This window comes from Neolamprologus brichardi, chromosome 2, assembly GCF_056152115.1.
Source record: "Neolamprologus brichardi isolate AB-2024 chromosome 2, ASM5615211v1, whole genome shotgun sequence".
Classification (NCBI taxonomy): Eukaryota; Metazoa; Chordata; class Actinopteri; order Cichliformes; family Cichlidae; genus Neolamprologus; species Neolamprologus brichardi.
In genome coordinates, this window is record NC_142105.1 from 1387877 (window position 1) to 1410000 (window position 22124).

The window sequence follows — 22124 nt, forward strand, 5'->3', positions numbered from 1 at the left end:
TAATGTAAATTGCCCATAGGTGTGAATGTGAATGGTTGTCTGTGTCGGGCTGGTGGCCTGTCCAGGGTGTAAACCACGCCCCCTTTGCTTGACGCACGCGTCGGGGCTTCAGTGATATGTAAAATCACTAATCGTTGGTGATGAGCAGATGAAGCCTCATAAAGCCTTGAAGCTTTCCACTCAGTTGCTTCAAACAAAGGCTCATTTCTCGAGCTTCATGTGCGCACAAAGCCCCCTGCTGGTCAAAGTCTTTATTGTCGCTTCAATTGTCTGTGATTGCCTCTTGCAACAGTGTAGACATGGAAATAAAAACACCTTAATTTGATTTTGTGTGGTGAATTCATTCATCTAATGTGTTTTTGATGAACATGTGAATAATGGTAATAAAGCTCTATCAGTGTTAGAATGCATGGCGATAGGATTTCAGTCCATGTTTGATTAAATGTAATAATGAAATGTTAAAACTGTTCCAGTGCTTTCAAAAGACAGTGACTGTGGGTATGAGTACTGGGGTGATGGTAACTTTAGTCATTTTATTAAGAAATAAATATTTTTCTCGCCATGCTTGGACTCAGTTGATTGATGTTTTTAGAAATAACCTTTCTGGCTCTGGAGAAAACCCTTGCACACGGTGCCAGGAGGCAGGGTTAAACAGGTTAGTTACACTACACTTGAGAAGGTTCCTCCACCTAACAAATCCCACTTTAAGCCACGGTGCCACTGCTGCCATCAAAACATTCACAGCATAATCAGTTGTGCAATCTAATAAAACAGCAGGCAGAGCAGGTGCAGGCTCAGCCAGCATTTTCAGATTTTCATCTCTGAGGATTTCTGGATGTGATATATTTAACCAGTTGTTGTGCCAACAGCGCCTTCAGTTTTCATTAGTATTTGACTCCTCCCATAGATATTTGTTTGTATTTTCCTTCTGATATCTGTACCTGAGCTGAGGTAACGCAAAAATTTCCCCGTCGTGGGACCAATAAAGTCTTATTTTATATTGACAGTTGACACTGTCACACACTCCTGACACCTTTAAATTCTGCTGCTTTCTGTTCTTAGTAATATATCTGAATATACTTGAATCAAGATATAGGCCTGTGTTCCTGAACTCACAGTACACACACTACTAACATGTGATTTATAAAATATGATACTGGAAGAGAATATAAAGTATTCAAAATCGGTCAACCTTAAACATAACAAAGTCCAGCAGGAAAGGAAGCTGAGAGATTACTGAAAGAGAAGTAAAGAAAAACACAGTGTAGTGAAGGCAGCATGGTGTTAAATAAGGTGTTTGATCATTGAAATAGTTTTTATTGAACATTGCAACGAGCAAAGCTGCTGAAATAAACAACAGAGAGCATCAGTTCAGGCTTACATTTTTCTTTTACAATATTAATTCATTTAACATTTATTTTTTACTTCTGGTAGTTTATGCACAGTTTTCCAGCACTACAGTTTTATGTGTAATGAAGTGTTTTGTTTTCATGCTGTTGTATAAATTTCTCCACCACATTAAAGACAAACTGATAAGCATGTTTTGATGGACTGCTGTGTTATAGAGGCAGACCTCATGTCAATGTCAATAATAACCAGTGATTATAAAAACTTTGGAGAAAACCATCAATTATTTATTGTTTCTGCACAACACTGACCTAAAGGGGGCAGCAACACATGTTTAATGCGTATGGCCTGCCGAAAAACCCAGAAGAAGAAGAAGAACAAGCTAACATTGGGTTGTGCTAACGCATCTCTGGCTGTGTTTAGTACATTTTCTGTGGAGACAGGATGGCTGAGAAGAAGCTTCACGGAGACTTTAGTAGAAACATACTGGTAGGTTAGAACCACCGTGTCAGGCCTTGATAAAGGGGCCAGGTTGCGACTGCGAACCCGTTGTGTGGCGTACGGTCTTAGCAGCGGCTGTGCTATCTACTAAGCTAGCTTAAACGAAGGCTTCTTTTAACTTTAAAGTATAATTTATCGAACCTGCCAATCGTAAAATAACCCGAGTGGTAGCCATCACATTTAAATGGAAGAAAATAAATAATGTGTTCTTTTATTTTTATTAAAATGTCTATTTGTTTTTCTTATGTTTACCACCAAACATGAATATTCTTGCATGTTGATGACGTAGCGTCCCTGAGTGCACAGTAATCATTGGTTTTACATCCTCACTTCAAACACGCAGCAGGTCTTGAACATAATTGGTATTAGCTTAAAATATCCTCAAAGTAGGTCGTGTGTTATGAGTCTCTTACTCCAGTTTACCCATCTTCCCTTATAATGTGTCCAGAACTGAGGTCCCTGCTCGGGATATAGAAGCTCCAGACTTCACGAGGGAGGATATGATACAGCAGTAATGGGTCCAAGGAAGAAGTCTAATAAATTCCACGCTTTGGTGGGCAGCAGTGGAGAAGATCTTGTCCAAAGACTCAGTGAGCCCAAAGACTACATCAACGAGCTGTCCCATGAAGTCCTCTGTCATATATTCAGGTATGGTGCCCTAAGGCTACAGAGACTAGTGTGTTGGCCCATTATGCCAGTCAGTATTGGTACCTTTGACTGCCACACACCCACTGGAAAACAAGATAACGTTTGGTCCATGATGGTGACTGTATGTCAAAGAGAACAAGACTGTGGACGAGAATGGACGTAGACTGGGTGAAAGAGAAGAATGTAACCTGTTAATGTTGCGTAGATGGAAATAGGCAGAACGGTACACCTACAACTAACGTGTAAAGTAGTCAAGCTGTATAATTCAAGCACGGTCTGAGACTAAGTCAACAGCTCATCTGCATATGTTATTATAGCTCTGACTTCTGGAGCCTTACTGCAGATTTCTCGCTGTGTAAAACAAACAGCGGTGGCTGGAACAGCTACAAAGTTCGCTTTTCTTTTCTTCATGTCGGAGTTTGTTGATCGGAAGCTTTGATGAAGGACTCCCGCTCGCTTTTCCCAGTAAAGGTTTTAATGGTGATCACAGGAACAGCGCTGCTGTTTTCTGTCACTCTACCCGAGCTCAGCGTGTCGGTAACGGCTCCGCCTCTTTGCTCTCCGCGGTGTGTAAACAGACTCCACGTTAAACTATGACAGCGTCATCATCACTGCTGTTGTTCTGTTATCAGTGTTTCTGTTGTGAAGCGTTTTATTCACACGCTGCTCATAAATGCTTTTGTACTGCAGGTCTGCTTTTAGTCGCACAATAGAGCCGTGCATTAAAGGAAACAAAGAATTTGTGTTGAGATTTTATTATAATCGAATTACTTGATGAATCATTGCAGCCCCAGTGTGTGCATGTGTGTATATATATGGTCAACGTGTTTGAATGGCAGCACGGTTCTTAAAAAATGACATTTTATTACGTTACAGGGTAAAAAGCTTCTGAGATTTTAATCATCGTTGTGTCTTTTGTAGGTACCTGCCCATGAAGGATATCATGTGTATGGAATGTTTATCTAGAAAGCTTCGAGAAGCAGTAACTCTGTACCTGCGAGTGGTCAAGGTGGTGGACCTGTGTGCTGGTCACTGGTGGGAGTATATGCCTTCAGGTACAGTACAACCAGTCTGCCTTTCACCAACATACAACAAAGAGCGTGCTATGGTACCGTTTTTTTGGCATTGACGTTCCCGAATATGAATTCTGATGTTGTCAGTTTTAATAATGAATGTATGGAGCCTAAGCTCCAGGTCAGGCTGAGAGTTTAGTTGTGTTTTTACTGGCCTGCAAAAATCTTTTATTTTTATGTCTTAAAATTTTAAATTTACTTAATAACAGTAACTCTATAAAATAATGGTCCTGAATGTTACAAACGGCCCATGTTTCCTTTTAGATTCACTCCTGTTTTGCTGTGTAACTTCTGGTGATGTTTCAGGTCATATTTATGTGTTTTTCACCTCCAAGTAAGTTGTAACACCAAAACACAAAGAGCTTTGTTTAGCAGGAGGTCCTGGACGTGTCTAAGTCATACACTGACAGTGTAATAACATGTGGAGACCCTTAAACACAGAACAGGATAGAGATGCATGTTCAAGCCTTTCAACTTTAAAACGAAAATGAGCAAAAATATCTTTGCTCATATTTGTAATACAGTTGAACCCCGACTTACGAAATTAATTTGTTCCCGAGGATCTTTCGTTAGTTTAAAAAGTCGCTCCTTTGGAGTGAACGATAGGCTACAGGCTAACTGCTAACTGCAACAACAATTCGTCGTTCAAGTGGAACAGCGACGCGCAAGTACGAAAGCCAAGAGGGCGGTCACATGATTCAGAAGGCATTGTGGGCATTCTGGGCTCAGCCAATCAGAGCCAGTGGATTTCGTAACACGGGCAGAAATATTGGCGTTCAGTGCCTTCATAACTTGAATTTTTCGTTAAATGGGGCATTTCAGGGTTCCACTGTACTTTTAACTACTTGGGTTTTTTCACCTTCTGTTTATATGTTTGTAAATGCGTCCATAGTAACCGGTTTATGCTGCAACCCCTGGGCTTTTGAAACATTGAAAAAAAGGGATTTATTTATGTTTTATGCTTTATCGTTTAGGCTTCACAGATAGCAGCTTTTTGCTCCTTCTGAAGAAGATGCCAGATCTGGAGCAGCTGTATGGTCTCCACCCACGATACCTGGAAAGGAGACGAATCCGTGGTTTTGAGGCGTTCAGTATTCCAGGAGTCCTGGAGGCTCTGCAAGCCTGCCCAAATCTGCTGGTCAGTAAACAGCATGTGACTGATCTGCTGTGTATTAAACAATTAACATGTGATTTATGGTCTTTATTTGTTGCTACATTCTCTGACCTGGTAGACTGATGAGATGTGTAAAGGCCCTTTGCTGTAGCTAGCGCACGCCGGGTCCCATTTGAAAGAGCCTTAAGGTGTAACCGTCAAGTTACGTTTGCAGTTACCTTCGCTGATGTCATTTCAGGGCGTTGAGACTTCCCACCTGGAGCTGGTGGAAGCCATTTGGAACTATATGCCCCAGGTTCACATTCTCGGAAAGTTCCGCAACCGTAACGGAGCTTTTCCCATTCCCGCTGAGAACAAACTCACCGTCCCCATAAACGCCAAGATCCAGACCCTCCATCTGGTGGGTGAGTACAACATGATGACAGAGACTCAGTCTAAATACATCAGCTACTATCCAAAAGTCTGGATGTAAGTCGGCGTCGTGTCTGCTGTTGTGTAGATTTGTGGTTGTTAAAAAGAACAGAAGGATAATCTTAAGGTCTGAAGTATCTCTGTCCTTTTATATTTACCAACCCAGGCGTGAATGTTCCCGAGATCCCCTGCGTGTCCATGCTACGGCACCTTTACCTGAAGTGGGTCCGCCTTACCAAACCACAGCCGTTTAAGGACTTTCTGTGTGTGAGCCTAAGGACCTTTGTTATGCGCAACTGTGCAGGGCCGACCAACTCTCTCAAATACGTTCCCCTGATCACCGGCTTGGCTTCAGCCCGGAACCTCGAGCAGCTGGAGCTGGTGCGAGTTCCCTTCTTGGGAGGGCTGATCCAGCACGTGGTGGAGGACAGCTGGAGATCAGGTGAGCAGCTGTTTGTAGACACTGCTGCACTTTCAGTGCGTCTTTAAATCACACTGTTGTTCAGTCGGACTGATTCATGCATGGCTTTGCTGTTGTTTTAATGCCTGTGTTTAAGAATTTAAATGTTCATGAGTGTCACATGGAAATGAATCAAATGACCTGGAAACAGTCGTTAAACCTTTAAAACCTGAACCATGAAATTACTTTTGATGGAGTGTTTGTTGAGCCTTTAGACAAAATATATAGAAATATATCAAATTTTAATCTGCATATATGAGTTTTGTATCACATTTGCTCCATAAGCTATATTTTTGCAGTGGCGTCATTAAAAATGTTTTTTTGAGGGTAAAATAAAAAAGCTACACTGACGATGCAGAAGTCTCAAAAACACGTGGATCATATACGATACGCTCGACTTTAAAGGGTTAAACTCGCGGCCCACGTCACCGCTACTGTGGCGTGAAGAAATGTGACGCAGTTTGGACCCTGAGGTGACTTTTGTTGTTTGATTGAATATGATGACAATATGAGCAGAGAGTCCCAACATGCTGAGGTTGTGTTTGCTCAGTGACAAACTAATGCGCACACTTACGTCTGCAGTTTTATTAAACACGCACACAGTGACAGAGGTGCTGCCTCGTGTCTGCACAGAGAGGACCAGTGTGTTCATTGGTAGTTCAATGAAAGGCTTCATTTTCAGAAATCTTTGTTTTTGTGCTGCTTGAACAGTAAAGTGACCGCAGCTTGTTTTCGTCTGTGTTTTATAGCAAAGAGTCTTTAAGGTATTTTGACTCGTTTATGTGCGAGCTGTTAAAGAGTCTGGTGTTGTGGATTTACATGACGTGTCCCTACTTTTGTCTTTAGCGCTTCAAATACGACTTCACGTCTGTACTGTAGTAATATTTTGTTGTTTGTTTTGATGTTTACGGCACATCCAGGAGGATTTCGGAACCTCCACACGATTGCATTCGGAGCCTGTAAGAATGCCCTGGAGGTGGACTTGGGCTACCTCATCATAACTGCAGCTCGCAGGTACCTGCTTACGAACAGGGATTACAGAGTCAGGACGTTCTGCTGCATATTTTCATAGCTTCAGTGTTCAGCTGTGGTTAAAACACAAACAGTAGCAATAAGAATAATATCAGCACCAGGGCAGTGAAACAGGTTTGTGACACGTTTGGATTATTTGATGTTTGCGTGCAGATGCAGCTGTTGCTGAAATTCTCACTTCTTTCTGTGTTTTTCATCAGGCTTCACGAGCTGCGTATCCAGCCCTCACTGACGAAAGATGGAGTCTTCTCAGCTCTCAAGATGGCTGAGCTGGAGTTTCCCCAGTTTGAGACTCTTCATCTGGGTTATGTGGATGAGTTTCTGCTGCAGTGTTAGTGCTTCCTCTCAAATATCTTTTGCTTTGATGAAAAGGCGATAAGCAGCTGACTTAAACCAAGAGGAGAATGAATAGTAACTCTGTAATAAAGCCCATGTTCGGTACACTGATGATGGAAACGAGGCTTTTTCCTGTTTTTATCTAAACTCAGGTAAAATGAGCCATTCGGAGCTGGTGAAATATGGGCTGGCGGATGTTATCGAGAACCCAGGAATCATCACTGATATTGGGATCAAGGTGGTGAATGAGGTGTTCACCAATATTAAATACCTGCTAATCTACAACTGTCCTCACCTCCACAACCCTCACCACTGGATCACTGGTACATGTTTGGTTTTGGTGAATAATAACAAAGCAGCAGAGACAAATACAGCCTTTATTACGCTGCAGTGTTTTTACGTCTCACATCACTGGATGTGTATAGTGTTGTCATGCTTTCTGTCTGCAGATCAGTCCAGATGGAGCCGTCTGGTTGATCTCACTCTGGTTCGCTGTCACGCCATCAAACTGGAGTCTTTTTCCCAGTTTGTAGAGCTGCTGCCCAGTCTGGAGTTTATCTGTCTGGACCAAATGTTTCGAGAACCACCCAAGGTACGTTTGTTATGGTCGCTTTCTCGAAACCAATCATCCCAGAGATGCGTCGTCTTCAAAGGGAGCAGATTTTAAACTGCATGGCGAGTGTGTCAGGCTCTTTAAAAGGATCCTGCACTGGTGCATTCGTGCAGAGCATCAGTGTGACTGCCATGCTCTACGTGTTAGTCCTGTGCACACAGTGATTTGTCGCCATCACCTCACAGCAACAGTTTGTAATCGTTTGTGTGTTTGTGTGTGTGCACCTGTGTGTTAGGGCTGTGCCAGGGTGGGTCTGAGTGCAGGAACTGGGATCGGTGTGTCCTCAGCACTGGTCAGCAACCAGAACTCGAACAACGACAATGAAGACCACCATCACCACAACGAGCCAAACATGCCTCCCCCACCCATCAACAACATAAACAACCAGCGGCGGCGGCAGCAGCAGCAACACGACGGCAAGTCTCACTGGCTTTAATCATTAAATACCAAGAATTGTATTAAAATAAACGTCGTATGTTTGTAATAATGCTGACGGCCCACAAGTCGGATGTCGGTTAGAGAATGAGGAGGAATTCTGGAGTAAGTTGGATGAAGCGGTGGAGTGTTCCCAGAGTGGACGGAGTCGTGGTTGGAGAGCTAAAGGACACGTGTGGAGATGGCTATGAACACTGAGTAACATAAGACTAGACGCACATAGGTAGATTATATCTTATGCAGATGGAGGAACCTGAACGAGACTGGAGAGCACACAGTGGTGTCATGAAGTGGTAAAGGAAACTGTCCAGGAGGTGTTTGGTGTTTCCTCTGAGCAGAGGAAAGAGGACGAGGAGACTCGGTGCTGGATGATGGAATGAGAGAGTACAAGAAAGTATTTAAAAGAAGAGATTTGCAAAGAAAAAGTGTGATGGTGAAGAAGACCAAAGTAGACATGAGCAGTAGGAAAAGGGTGTTTAGTTAGTGGTCTGTGAGGGTGGACACTGAGAAAGGAGAAAGGATGTGCATCAGATTTGGGTGATTAAGGATCAAGACGAAATGTTAAAATGAGGAAAGTGTGTGTTGAGAAGGCAGGAGTACTTACACACAGCTTTTCTTCTCTGCCTGAGCGCTTAATGCGCTACAACATGAGTTTTTCACACATTCATACAAGCTTTGTTTTCTGTGCTTAAGTGCTTTCTAGCTAACATTTATACACGTTCACATGTTGATGGATGAATCACAGACGAACTTGGTTTCCTGCTCACGGATGTTTAGCATGCAGACTGGAGCAAACAGGGATCGAACTTTACAATTAATAGTTTCATGGCTGTAGCGATACCTCGTGAGCTACAGCAGGACTGACTGAGGAACAACCTCCTGTGAGCAGCACTTGGCAACAGCGGGAAGGAGAAACTCCCTTTTAACAGGAAGTAACCTTTAGCAGACCTGGGATCAGGGAAGAGCGGCCACCTGGTCCAGCCCTAACTATATGCTTTAGCAAAAAGGAAAGTTTGAAGCCTAATCTTGAAAGTAGAGATAGTGTCTGTCTCCCGAATCCAAACTGGAAGCTGGTTCCACAGAAGAGGGGCCTGAAAACTGAAGGCTCTGCCTCCCATTCTACTTTTAAATACTCTAGGAACAACAAGTAGGCCTGCAGAGCGAGAGCGAAGTGCTCTAATAGGGTGATATGGTACTACAAGGTCATTAAGATAAGATGGGGCCTGATTATTTAAGACCTTGTATGTGAGGAGCAGGATTTTAATTCTGGATTTAACAGGAAGCCAAAACAGGAGAAATCTGCTCTCTCTTTCTAGTCCCTGTCAGGACTCTTGCTGCAGCATTTTGGAGCAGCTAATAAAAGCATGAACTAGTTTTTCAGTGTCCTCTGAGACAGGATATTTCTGATATTGGAGATATTGTGCAAATGCAAGAAACCATACTTTTAAAAAAATAAAATAAAGTATGTGCGTTGAAGGACATATCCTGGTCAAAAATGACTCCAAGGTTCCTCACAGTGTTACTGGAGGCCAAGGTAATGCCATCCAGAGTAAGAATCTGCTTAGATACCATATTTCTAAGCTTTTCAGTACAATAAGCTCAGTTTAGAAGCAAATGTAAGCCCTGATATGAATCCTGTGACTGTGTGCTTTGTACTTATCGATATAATGTCAGAACGATTAAACCTACCGTGCTGGGATAGTGCCTCGACTGAATCATTGTTGCATTAATTTAACTCAGACTAGAGAAGTGGTTGAAATTCTCAGTGAGGCAGTGCTGTGAGTTATTCATACATGCCTTTCCTGTGTTTACAGAGTCGTGTTTATCATGTGTAAACATGATCAGTAAAGTTACACCAATACTCACCAAAATACTGAACCAGTCTGGCTGTTTGAACAGATGCTGTCTGGTTTCATCGCTGATCCATTGTGGGTGAAAGTCTCAGTCTGCAGTCGCTTAGTTGGAGCTTGGGGGGACACTGATGCATGTTCTCATCCCTCACTTGTTTTGTTCCAACGCAGCTGTAGGCTGAGAGGGCAGAGCACGTCACACACAGCGTGGAAATGTGTTTAAACCTGTGGTTCTGCCATAGTGCGACCTTTAACCTTCAAGTATTTTCCTTCATACCCTGACGTAGAGTCGAGTTAAAGAACTAGCGCTTGTTTTTACAGCACCAGCAGAAGTAAATGGAATGGAGGAAGAAGATGAAGAGGATGAAGACGAGGTAAAAATGTTCTGTATTTCACCCTGTAAGACCCAACCCATCAAAATAGCCAGAGATAACAGACGTTTATTAACCCTGATAACAAAGCCCACAGAATGTTTCTGCTACATCATGTTGAGTATGATAGATTTATTATATATTTATTATATATTTATTATATATTTTTGTATCATTGGGTGTTTTTGGCAAATTTTTGTTAACAATGTTCATTTTTGTCCATAACATTTGGAGATTATGACAAGTATTGATCATGTTGATGAGACGGAGGACACATATGATAGATTGTAGGCTAATAGAGTCAGGTTTGGGGTTCTGATGTGAATGCTAACTTTCTGGGAAGGAGAACATGGACGTTGAGCCTCAGATCGAGCTGAAAGAAGCCGAGGTTGAAGGAGGCGACGTGGCTCCGGGGCCCAGTCACCAGGCTACAGCATCACAGCCACCTGACGAGGAACAAGCAGGTCTGACGTTGGTCTTTCACAATCAGTGTTTGGAACAATGAAGGTAGAAATACACTTTCCACATTAATATTTGATTTTAATTCCAGGTCCCAGTGGTTTAGTCCAGCAGTGCAGATCAGCTTGTGCCAACGTGCCCAAACCTTCACAGGTCATCTCGGACTCGGACAGCGAGGAAGAGGAAGGCCTTGTTTCCAGGTTAATGCCACCTTCATGTTTGGAGCAGCCGGCCTCGTGTACAAAAGGTGATGCACGATACAGCTCACAGCCAGAAGGCACCAGCAAGTGCTTGATGATTGGATCGTGAGATGATGGACAGACATTCAGGATGTTTTGATTCAAGCGTCTTTCTTCATGTATCAGTCCGATATTCTTCATTTGATCACAGCTTAAAACTCGCTGCTGGTGTCAAAGGTTTTTAAACGGTGTGTTTCGTCTCCAGGTAAAGGAAAGACTCCGCTGAGGAGGGGCAACAACGTGGCTATAGTCGCTGATCAGCCAAAGACTCACGCTGCAGAGAACAGCTGTGAGAAGAGCTGCCAGGTGACCAGTGAGCAGATTAAGGCAGACATGAAGGCTGCTACTGAGAGCAGCAGGAGGAGCAGCGGTAAAGGAATCACGACTGAGGCTGTGGAGGCCACGGCAAGACCAGGAGCCAGCGGGACATCAGAGGATACTCCAGCATCAAGGACTGGAGTGAGGACAATGACCGGCTCATTGGTCAGAGTTGGACCTACAGGAGCCACATCGGGCCATGCGGGTGGATGTAGGAGCGTGGTGATGGACGCCACCCATGGAACAGCCCCTGACAGAGCTGCGAGTGGCAGAGAGGGCGCAGAGCGACCCTCCGTCCCTCTGAGTTCTGGTCCTGCCAACGTGGACAGAGTGGAGCCCAGAGGTGGTGCTGTAAGTAATGATCCCAGGAGACCAGGACCTCAGACTGCTCAGGGGAGGAGGCAGCCTTCCTCTGCTGCGACCTCAGGATCACAGCAGGAGAACTTTGTTCCAAGGCGACCTTTAACCCGATCTTGCACCCGCACGTCCTCTGTGTCGTTGGTCTCAGAGACAGGTAAGACTGGAACACCAGGATACGTTCTCCAGCTTCTCAGGAGTGAAACTTAAAGCTTTTCTTTCTTCTCTTCATGGATCCGTGCAGATATGTTCGTATACATGAGGCTCAGTACATCGCTGTTTTTAAAACCTCTGTGAAGTTGTTCATGATTCGGTTGCTATTTACTTTTGTTCACGCACAACAAAACCTGTCACACATGTTAACATGCCCACGCTGATCCAGACATCAGGCAGCATAGTGTGAGAGGTGCAACGGATATGAAGTGCAGATCAGAAGGAGAATCTTTTAGTTTTGGGTGGAGCAGGTCAGGAGGTGGAGCAGGTCAGGAGGTGGAGCAGGTCAGGAGGTGGAGCAGGTCATCCACTGATCAGAAGGTTGGTGGTTCGATCCCTGGCTCCCCCAGTCTGTGTCCTTGGGACAGATACTGAGCCCAGTTTCTCTCCGTCCATCAGAGTGTGAATGTGTGTGAGTGTTAGCTGGTGTTTGGATGAATGAGGCATGTTGTGCTACGAAGCTGATTATTAGAGACTGAAGCATTAATTAATGGCAGGACTTCTTTGAGCAGTTTTGTAGGAATGGGGTCTAAAAGACACGTTGATGGTTTGGAGGAAGTAATTATTGAAGTTAACTCAGAAAGATCGATTGGAGAAAAAGAGTCTAACTTAACATCAATGGTACTAAGAGTAGCTGTAGATAATATTACATCTGTGGGATGATTATTGGTCATTTTTTCTCTAATGGTTCAAATGTTATTCATGAAGTCGTTACTAGTTAACGTTAAAGGGATGTTTGGCTCAGCAGAGCTCTGACTGTTTGTCAGCCTGGCTACAGAGCTGAAGACAAACCTGGTTGTTTCCACAGGAGCTACAGTATCCACAGTCGAACTTAACGAGGATGTAAAATTATTAACGATCATTCAGAAGCTAAGCTGAGAAATTTGCCTCAAAAGTGATACGAGTGCGTCCGATACGATCCACAAGTTCCTGCAGAGATTCTACAAACACAAAGCACTTCGATCAGACAGAAGCTGAATAAATGGTGATAATTTACACACAATTGATTAAGTTCAGCTTCACGACTCGGCTACTTTTCTCTTTTATAAATGTGTGTTCGTGCACAGATGTAACATCCCTCTTGCTCTCTTTCAAAGCCTTAAGCGCGTGTCCACGACTCGCGCGTGTCCACGACTCGCGCGTGTCCACGACTCGCGCGTGTCCACGACTCGCGCGTGTCCACGACTCACGCGTGTCCACGACTCACGCGTGTCCACGTGCGGTTTTAAAAACAAGTTTTACTTTGCTGCTTCAGCTCCACAGATGGAAGCTGCGTTCAGGTTCCTGTGTAAAGCTGGGACATCTCGGCTTCCTCGTTGTTACAGAGCAGCTCTGCTGGGAAACAGATTTACCAGATGTAGTGTTCAGTATAAGTTCAGATCTCAGTGACGTTGATCTCACAGTCAGAGGAAGTTTTCTTCTTTTAAATCGGTGCCACAGGTTTGTCTGCTGGGGGCTGAGCTACAAAGCAGTGTTACAGCCACATTAGCAATAAAAATATTATTGAGCATTTCAAGAAAAAAGTCTGAACACTGTTTTGAGGAAAAAAGTGGGAAATCTACTTGGACGAAAAAGTAAAAATGTGCAGATTACGTTGTTGTTTCCACGGCTGCTGCACCGTCAAACGCGCTCCGTGCAGAGGAAGCAAACTGATCGGCCTCCGTGTGATACAGCATCCATCCTCTTTATTGCAGGAGTGTGTAACCATCCAGCCTTTTCATGTTGTACAAGTCCACTCTCCCATGTTTGTGGGGTTTTCCATCTGACCTGATACTTACACTTTTCACCACAGCGTGACGAGTAAAAGAGAAATCACTTGTTAATGACACAGATCTGCAGTATTCACCATCTCACAGCAGAGTGTCTTTTCAGCCAGGCAGGTACGTTTAACCTTGGACTCTGTTATTTTGTGTAGATCTTTCCAGAGCCAGGCCTCGAATGGCAGTGAGGAGGAAACGAATGGCTGACAAATCAACCAGCACTTCAGACCCAGTGACGGAGGACGACCACGTGCAGGTACGTGTGCACTCAGACACAAACACAGTGACTGACACTTTACTCTGTAATCCAAAGAAAAGCACACAGATGTTTTTGTCCTCGGTTCCTTTTTGGTTAAAGTTTGGTGAAATGGTTCTGCAGTGTTTTTATCATAGATGGTTTTGCTTGTATAGATTTTGTCTCTGAAGAGCAAGAACCTGGTGGGAATCACTCTGACCAACTGTGGAATCACTGACCTGGTCCTGAAAGACTGCCCCAAAATGATGTTCATTCACGGTAACTGATATCTGATAACTTACATTAATGTTTTGTTTTGCCAAAAACTAACTTTTAAGCTTTAAAATCTTCTTGCATCTCCGGAGGTTCTTATATTCTGTGTTTGAGAAACTAATTTATCTGTAAATGAGTCACACAATTGTCAGCTGCTGGTCATTGCATATTAGTCAAACAATTAGTCTTCACTCTTGTTTGTTAAGAGATCATGTTTAGGCCAAACAGTGGGAGGAAAAACTCCCTTTTAACAGGAAGAAACCTCCAGCAGAACCAGGCTCAGGGAGGGGCGGGGCCATCTGCTGTGATTGGTTGGGGTGAGAGAAGGAAGACAGGATAAAGACATGCTGTGGAAGAGAGACAGAGGTTAATAATAACTCATGATTAAATGCAGAGAGGTGTACAGGCGCTCTGTGAAGCACCCAGGAGCCCAGACCTCCTGTGGAGGATTCAGGGTCACCTGGTCCAGCCCTAACTATATGCTTTAGCAAAAAGGAAAGTTTGAAGCCTAATCTTGAAAGTAGAGATAGTGTCTGTCTCCTGAATCCAAACTGGAAGCTGGTTCCACAGAAGAGGGGCCTGAAAACTGAAGGCTCTGCCTCCCATTCTACTTTTAAATACTCTAGGAACAACAAGTCAACATTAACTAGTTTTTTAGTTTCAATCTGAGATGAATGTTTTAAATTTTTGACAGATTGTGCAAATACAAGAAGTCATTACTAACTTTTGTACTTTTTAAAACTCAAATTGTCGTGTTTCAAACGCTCCACAGTGCCTGCGACATCTTTGGTTATGCTGAGTTGGAAGGTCTCACGTTATCGGCGTCTTTGTGTGTTTACTCTCTACAGCCACCAGATGCCGCGTGTTAAAGCACCTGAGAGTAGAAAGTGCCCCCATAGTAAACAGATTTGACTACGCTCAGTGTAAGAAGCTAGACATGGAACAGGTCCTGGATCAGATCCTGAGAATGCCCCCCGAGAGGAATCGCATAATCTACATGCGTCCTATGCATCAGGTTGGTGACCTTTGGTCATTAGAAATCTTAACTGATGTATGAAATGTTGTAATGTCGCAATACTGCAACAAAAAGCATTTTTCTATGGCCGGGGTGTCAGACTCACGTTACATGGCGAGCCACAAAAACAGAAACTGTAAAAAATAAAGGTTTTTACTGCAGTCGTAAAAAAGCAGAAATGTGCTGTAGTGGAAAGTGAAAAACAGAAACTTGTTAATTACTTTGTGTTGTATGAATGGCAATGATGGAGGTTTTTACCTGTAGGAAAGACTATAAACTTATTCAGATGCAGTCAAATGTTCTGCTTGTGCTTGTTTGTGATGAGCAAACAAACAAGTTGAGAATTATAACTTCATGCAGAGCCTGAGCCATGGCTCTGTGCTGCACACACTCTGTAGTTTATTTTGTAGACTAGAAGAAAGCGAGAAATGTATGCAAAAATAAGAGAAAGGTACACATTGGACAACATGTGTTATCTACTTACTGCTACTATTACCAGGGAGAGCACAGGTGAGGTGTTTGAAATGTTTTGTCCTCCACAGTGGGAAAAGGATCAAAATAAAAACGGGGATCACTTTAGCCGGCGAATGTGGCCCGTGGGCTGTTTGACACCCCGGCTCTTCTGACCTGTCGTTGTAAATGTTGTGCCTGTAAAGCTGTTGACAGCAGATATAACTGTGCTTGCTGCTACTGGAACATCCTGGCTACGTAAAAGAGGAGCTGTCAGACTCAGACATGTTCTCTCTGCTAAAATAACGTTAAACAAGATAAAGATGAACAAATGTTCAAGTATTTGTCTGTTTCCAGACACTTGTGAGTCTGTGTGAAACACTCAGTGTAATTCTGTCTCTCATGTTGTCAGATTGACTCAGTAGCATTGGAGCGCCAGCTGTTCCAGGGGCCTTATCCTTATCACATCGCTATAGTGCACGAATTCAGCAACCCGCCAAATATACGCAACAAAGTTCGCATTCGCAGCTGGATGGACACCATAGCTAACATCAGCCAGTGAGTAGAGTCACACGCAACATTACACAAGACAGCAGTGGGCTGCTGTGTGTGTGTCTGTGTGTGGGTGTGTCTGTGTGTGTGGATGTGTGAGCGTGGGCTGCTGTGCGTGGGTGGATGTGTCTGTGCGTGTGGGGCCTTTGATGGGTAATGTTTTGTCAGCATAACAACTGCTTTGGACTTCAGTAAGACATTTGCTATTTGGGCCCCCAAATACCTCCATCTGTCCAACGGCACACTTCTTCAGGTTGGCTGTGAGCCCCGCCTGCTCCAGAGGTTTTAGAACAGTGGCCAATCGCTGGAGGCGGCGGGGCCTCACGAGAAGGCCCTGCCATCTCCTCCTCCCCAAAGCCAGCGTCGCACGACCTCGTGTCACCACTGAGTACAGCTCAGACACTACAAGCCCCGCCCACAAGCTTCCACTAAAGGTTTTTAAAGCCCGTCTCTCAATCCCAATCCGTCGACGCAGTTCAGAGATGCTTCAGGCCTGAGCTGCAGCCTTTACTGCGTTTTGCCCTTGTATTTATTTGTAGTGGCACTATGGGATATTTGTGTATGTCCCCATGCACGCATCTAACCTCCACCTGCTCTGCCTCCACCAATGGCCCTGGCTGAACCAGGGTCTGCGTGCTGCGCTGGTGTCCCGGCCGCCCACACCTCCAGCACTTCTGCTTCAGCATTTGCGAGGCTCCCTGCGAGTTAGGACATCGCCTTTAGTTGGTGGAACGTGCGGGGAGATGGTGGCGAGCGAGTTAGAGGCTGCAGTCGTGGCAGCTTCTCCACAGCCAGCACGGTTGACGTAGAGCCTCCACCAGCTGTGGCTGCTCCAAGGGTGACCCGGCCACTATGTCAGGTTTGCACTCGGCCTGGATCCACCACTGTCTGCATGGTGGTTCGATCCACCAGCATCGTGGCCACTACCTGTACTGGCTGTACTGGTTGCAGGCCTGACGCCACAGTAAGATGAAGGCCCAACACATGCACACTGTTGCAGTGTTTTATTTTAAGCTTAAGTTTGCTCTGTGCAGCAGCTCGCTCCTCTGGGTCCAGCTGGCTACTGAAATAGCAGGAAATTATCACCAAATCATTCCCACCTGCTGTCAGCCTCCTGCCACTGCCCCCCGAACCCCACCACCACCACCACCACCACTCTGCAGTGCAGCTGCAGACCACATCCCCACCACAGGTGGCTGTGGCCTACACTGTGTTCACGCGCTTAAAACAAGCGTGACTGGTTATTCTCAGCACAGACGTTAATGAGCAAGTTGGTAAATAAGTGGAAGTTTGAAACAAGAAAGAGCAAAAACAAACAAAAACAAACAAAAACAAACAAAAATGAAACAGTGGTCATTAGTAAGGAGTTATACTGTTGTGCTGATTATAGAGTCGCTGCTCTTTATAAAGCATATTTCAGTTTGACCTCGAGGATTGTCTTGTGAGTTATAAATGCATCATATGTGTTTGTCTCTAACAGAGAGCTAATAAAGTACGAGTTCTTCCCAGAAGCCACCAGGACAGAAGAGGATGTGAAAAAGTTTCCCAAATACCCCTGGGGCCGAGACATCTACACACTGGAGGGTAACGTGTTCACGTCAGATCGATATTGAAATTTTTTTCATCATGGAAAATTATTCTAAGTGCTTGCTTATATTCTGCCTCCTCTGGGAATCGAGGTTTTGTGTCAGTGACGTGATGGAAGGAAGGATTTGTCATTCGTGCGAGAGCTTCGTGTACTTTGACACTGAGCGGGGCTCAGATGGGAGGAACGGTGGTGCAGTGCTCTAAACGTCACTGCTTCATCATCTCTGATCTTGTTTCTATGTTGATGTAAATAAAAGTGATGGCGAGTCTGTGGCCATCTACAGACGGTTTTCACTGCCTCACCCAGCCGATCATTCGTGGGTCTTCAGATTAGCTGACTGCATGCTCCACCTTTTCAGCCACACTGATAAAATCCACCCTTGATGTAGAAACTTTTCTTCCAGAGGATCCTGCATGGTGCTGCATGAATGCTGTGGTAGCTGTTCTGGTTCAGGGAGCGTCTCTGTACCAGTCACTGACCCTGGATCAGCAAACAGCCCCAGACCATCACACTTCCTCCTCCATGTTTGACCGTTGATGCCACACACTGTGGAACTTTCACCTACTCCACGACGTACAAAGATCCTGCGTGAAGATTTCAAATGTTGATCCATCCGTCCATGAAACCTTCTTCCAGTCTTCAGTAGTCCAGTGTCGGTGTTTCATGGCCCAGACGAGCCTCTGTGTCTTATTCTGACGTCTGGCTTTCTTGCTGCAGCTCGTCCTGTCAAACCTGCAGCTCCAAGTTTCTCCTCACAGCTCAAACTGAGACTTTCTCACTACGACCTCTATGAAGCTGCTGGAAGCTGTTGTCCTGTGAGCCGCCTGTTAACTCTCAGAAACTCCAGTTCAGTCTTTGGGTCTGCAGACCTCTTCCTGTCAGTTTCTGAGTCTTTGAAGGAAACTGGACTCACTGACACCTCGACTTTCTTTGCAGTCTCTCTGTAGCACACACCGACATTTATAAGTGTGATGATGGTCTGTGTCTCTTCCACTGTTCATTTCCTTGTTCTCAGCATGTTTGTACTTTCTGCAGTACAAGACTGTTCAACTGATCCACGAGGGTCTGACACCACAGTGTGTTCAACACTGCTTTATGCAGACAGACTGGAGTGATCCTCCTGTAGGGATTAGCAGCAGCAGCTTTCAGCCTCCATCACTGCAGGACAGATTTAAATGATTAACCATGTTGTCCCTGAAAAAGGCCTTTTTGTATAATTGTGAAATGTTCATTATTTTACAGTTTTGGTGACCTCACCTTTGTTGTAACCCTCTGGCAGGTCAACACTTACCTTTGTACCATTTCAAGCTGTTCACTGGACTTGAATGACTGCAATAAATAACTGTAAAACTGGGCTGTTCTCAAACGTTTGACTGGTAGTGCATGTTCTCACCATCAACTCTTTATGTGATGTCGCTTCTCAGGATTGGTGGATGGAGCGCCCTACAGCATGATAACAGACTTCCCTTGGCTCAGGACTCTGAGAGCAGCGGATCCTAACGGCTATTCCCGCTATGACTTTGAAGACGATGAAAGCAGTGAGTGCGTCAGTCTGTCAGCAGATGCTCCATGTGGCTGCTCTCTGTACTCAAACGGTTTTCTCTCCCGTGTTAGCCACTATCTACGCCCCGCGGCGCAAAGGACAGCTGTCAGCTGACATCTGCATGGAGACCATCGGGGAAGAGATCTCAGAGCGCCGGCAGAGCAAAAGAGGAGTGTTTCAGAGAGTAGTGGTCCTCTTCCTTCATCACTGTGACACTCCAGGCGAACCCGTGGATGACGACTACATCTAGAAACCAAAGAGCGGGAACCAGAAGGACGTCGGCCTCGACGCTCGAGCTTCTGACTGACTTGGTTTTATTAGAAAATGAGGAAGTTGGTTACCTGTTAAAGCTGCAGGTCAGCGCTGACATGCACATAATATTTAATGACTCTTCAGTAGCATTACGGAGGAATAGCAGAGTCCAAGGCTGCTCACCAGGGGGCGCTAATGAGCTGCACAGCGAAACGTGGACACTGTGGGGAGAGGGTGATGATGATGTTTCACAGCGAAGGCCGACTCTTTTTCAATTCTTTGAAAAAACACAAGAACATACCTTTAATCTTTATTTGATAAGATCGAGATCTGTGCTGCTCTTCTCTTTTTTATCACACACAACTCTGAGCGTATCGTAGCTCCTTCATTCCCAGAGTAAATAAAAAAGGGTCAAACATATAACGTTGTTGATTTTGTTCCAAATAAAGGCTCGAGTCCTCGCACGACTGCAGCCAGGAACCGTTCCTGTGTCGCTCTGAGTTTGTCCTGAGTTTGTTTCATCAGAAAACAGAATAAACAGAATAAACAGAATAAACAGAGACTGTTTGTTACTGAAGGATATTTAACTGTTAATGGTTGACCGTCGGTCATCTTTGCACGCGAGGCCTTGTGAACTGAGAATATAGATCTATAGCTCCTAATGTTGACCTGACGTATTCACATTGTGCACTGGGAGCTAACCGCTCTGTTGCAGCTGATCGTTTCTGTGCTGTCAGAACCAATCAGAGGGCAGCTCGTCTCCATCATCACTCTAAAGTTGTGCTGATATAAGCTGAGAGGCTCATTTCTGTTACACAACAGCTGATGTTCTCAGGCCAGCAGCTACAGTCGTTCATAATCCTTCGGCTTCGTGGATGCTGAACGTGGACCGTCCTACGGAGGCGGTCTGGACTTTGTTAAAGGATTAAGGTCGTCTGGCCTCGTACGGTCGGGCCGCTTCTGTAGCCCGACTCTGCTCCACACGTCGTTGGTGTGTTTGTGGTCTTTCTGCTGTCTCTGTGTTCCTGTTTGTGTGTGAACTACAGCCCCTCCCCTGCTTCCATCTACTTTGTGAAAGTGATGAAGCAAAGCAGCAGAACGACGAGCATCGTCTCCCTGATGTGCTTCACTGACTCGTCTTCCTCTCGTCCTCTCGTCCATCTTTGTGTGAACTTTGAACTAACTTTCTAACTTAACCACCCAACAAGTTTGTTTCATTGTTCCACTGTCTTTCCACTGTCTGCTTCTCATCCAGTGTTGGGCTGCAGGAGCAGTCGTCTAAACAGGAGACCAGGACCTCCCCCTCCCCCTCCTCCAGGTCGTCTGGGGAGACGCCAACGTGTCTTTCAGCTGACTTGGGAATCAGTGTTTCCTAGATTTTCATTTTTACTTATTCTGAACCAGCTGTCCTAATCATCTCTGCACCATCCTGATGATATCGACCTAAAAATTAGCCGCTTTGGTTTGAAGTGTAATTGTGCAGCGCTGTCACGCTTATACTCGAGTTTCAGTTGTTTTAGTCTCCAGTTCATTAGTGCAACATTACGTTTCCAGCTGTTGTTCAGTCTTCTGAGAGCTGTTGGGCATCTATAACGACCGGCTGCTCGTCGAGTTCGTTCTGAAACTGATCAAGTTACCACTCACTGCATTTCATAAATGTATTTATCATAATTCTTAGTGAAATATCCACATTTACTGTGTTTCTAGTTATAAAGTTACAGGAGAGCCGGTGGGTAACACAGACCAGAGCAGCTGTGGCAGGTCTACCTGCATATTTCATCCCATTTCTGGCTCCACTAATCTAATCTCTTCCTGCTTTGACAAGTCGAGTACAGCATGATCGAGTCTTCCACGTTCCCAGTGAATGTGACTCCTCTCCTGCTTTTAGTCAGTGTAAACACAGGACGGTGTCTCCCGCCTCCATCAGGCCTGCACTTCCTCCTGCTGCTGTGTGACAAAGAACAGCGTCGATGCTGCAGCACGCTCGCTGCAGGTCGGGCCAGAGAGCTGCCTGCTGGACCTCACCCTGGATGTGTCACTGTCCATGTTTCCTCCTCCTTTGTCTTTTATTAAGTACAAGGACGACTTTTGTAATTCTGACCCTTTGAAAAACTGAGTCTTTGTTTAAAAATAAAACAGCCCTTTGGTGTCATTTTCCTAAAATATTCCAGGGAATTTTGCTGAATTCGTCACTTTCATCTAAAATCACTTCGCCACAGGTACAAGAGAAAAGGGGTTAACAGTTACAGAGGACAGGAGACCTGCATTAGTGAACAAATTTGGGGTATTTTTGGCAAAAATGCAACATTACATTACATTAACAGCCCTCGTGCCTAAAATGACTCATTTATAACACATCTCAGTGTCACTCATACACGAGTGCTGTGAAATGTTAGCTTTGTGTAGTAAACACTTTTCAACATATATTTTTAATCTTCTGTTGACTCACTTTCAGTGCGTTGAAATCAATATTTGAACTCGACTAAAGATAAAGGCTCTCACATCAGAGTCAGTCGTGACCTGTAACCTGGGACGGCACAACATGTGTGTTTGAACGCACACTGTAACACACTGTAACAAACTGTAACAAACTTTAGGTTGGAACACAGATTTGATTGTAACTAATTTTATGTGACAATGATGCAAAAAAGAAGCAAAAGTTGTTGGATGATGCAACAA

At 44.7% G+C, this 22124-nt stretch overlaps 1 protein-coding gene across 3 annotated transcripts; it reads left to right on the top strand.

Moving 5' to 3' along the window:
• The first annotated feature begins 1705 nt into the window (after positions 1-1705).
• Positions 1706-20018, top strand: fbxo38 (F-box protein 38). 3 transcript variants are annotated; one of them, XM_087845743.1, is made up of 22 exons: positions 1706-1836; positions 2297-2496; positions 3418-3551; positions 4544-4707; positions 4922-5087; positions 5261-5536; positions 6475-6568; positions 6787-6917; positions 7075-7245; positions 7372-7514; positions 7771-7951; positions 10142-10194; positions 10535-10655; positions 10742-10897; positions 11095-11721; positions 13693-13793; positions 13949-14051; positions 14894-15060; positions 15923-16068; positions 17543-17646; positions 19075-19188; positions 19265-20018. In XM_087845743.1, exons 2-22 carry the CDS (start codon positions 2363-2365, stop codon positions 19441-19443), a joined length of 3465 nt encoding a protein of 1154 aa, XP_087701869.1. In that variant the 5' UTR covers positions 1706-1836; positions 2297-2362; the 3' UTR covers positions 19444-20018. The 3 variants fall into 3 exon arrangements, with proteins under 3 accessions (XP_087701869.1, XP_087701874.1, XP_087701864.1); XM_087845748.1 differs by having other exon boundaries at positions 10538-10655; XM_087845738.1 differs by having other exon boundaries at positions 7075-7514.
• Positions 20019-22124: the final 2106 nt, after the last annotated feature.

Coding starts and splice junctions, on each gene's coding strand:
- fbxo38 (XM_087845738.1), top strand. CDS start 2,363: ATGGGTCCAAGGAAGAAGTCTAATAAATTCCACGCTTTGGTGGGCAGC. Junction 3,552..4,543: donor GTGGGAGTATATGCCTTCAG/GTACAGTACAAC, acceptor TTTATCGTTTAG/GCTTCACAGATAGCAGCTTT. Junction 5,088..5,260: donor CCAGACCCTCCATCTGGTGG/GTGAGTACAACA, acceptor TTACCAACCCAG/GCGTGAATGTTCCCGAGATC.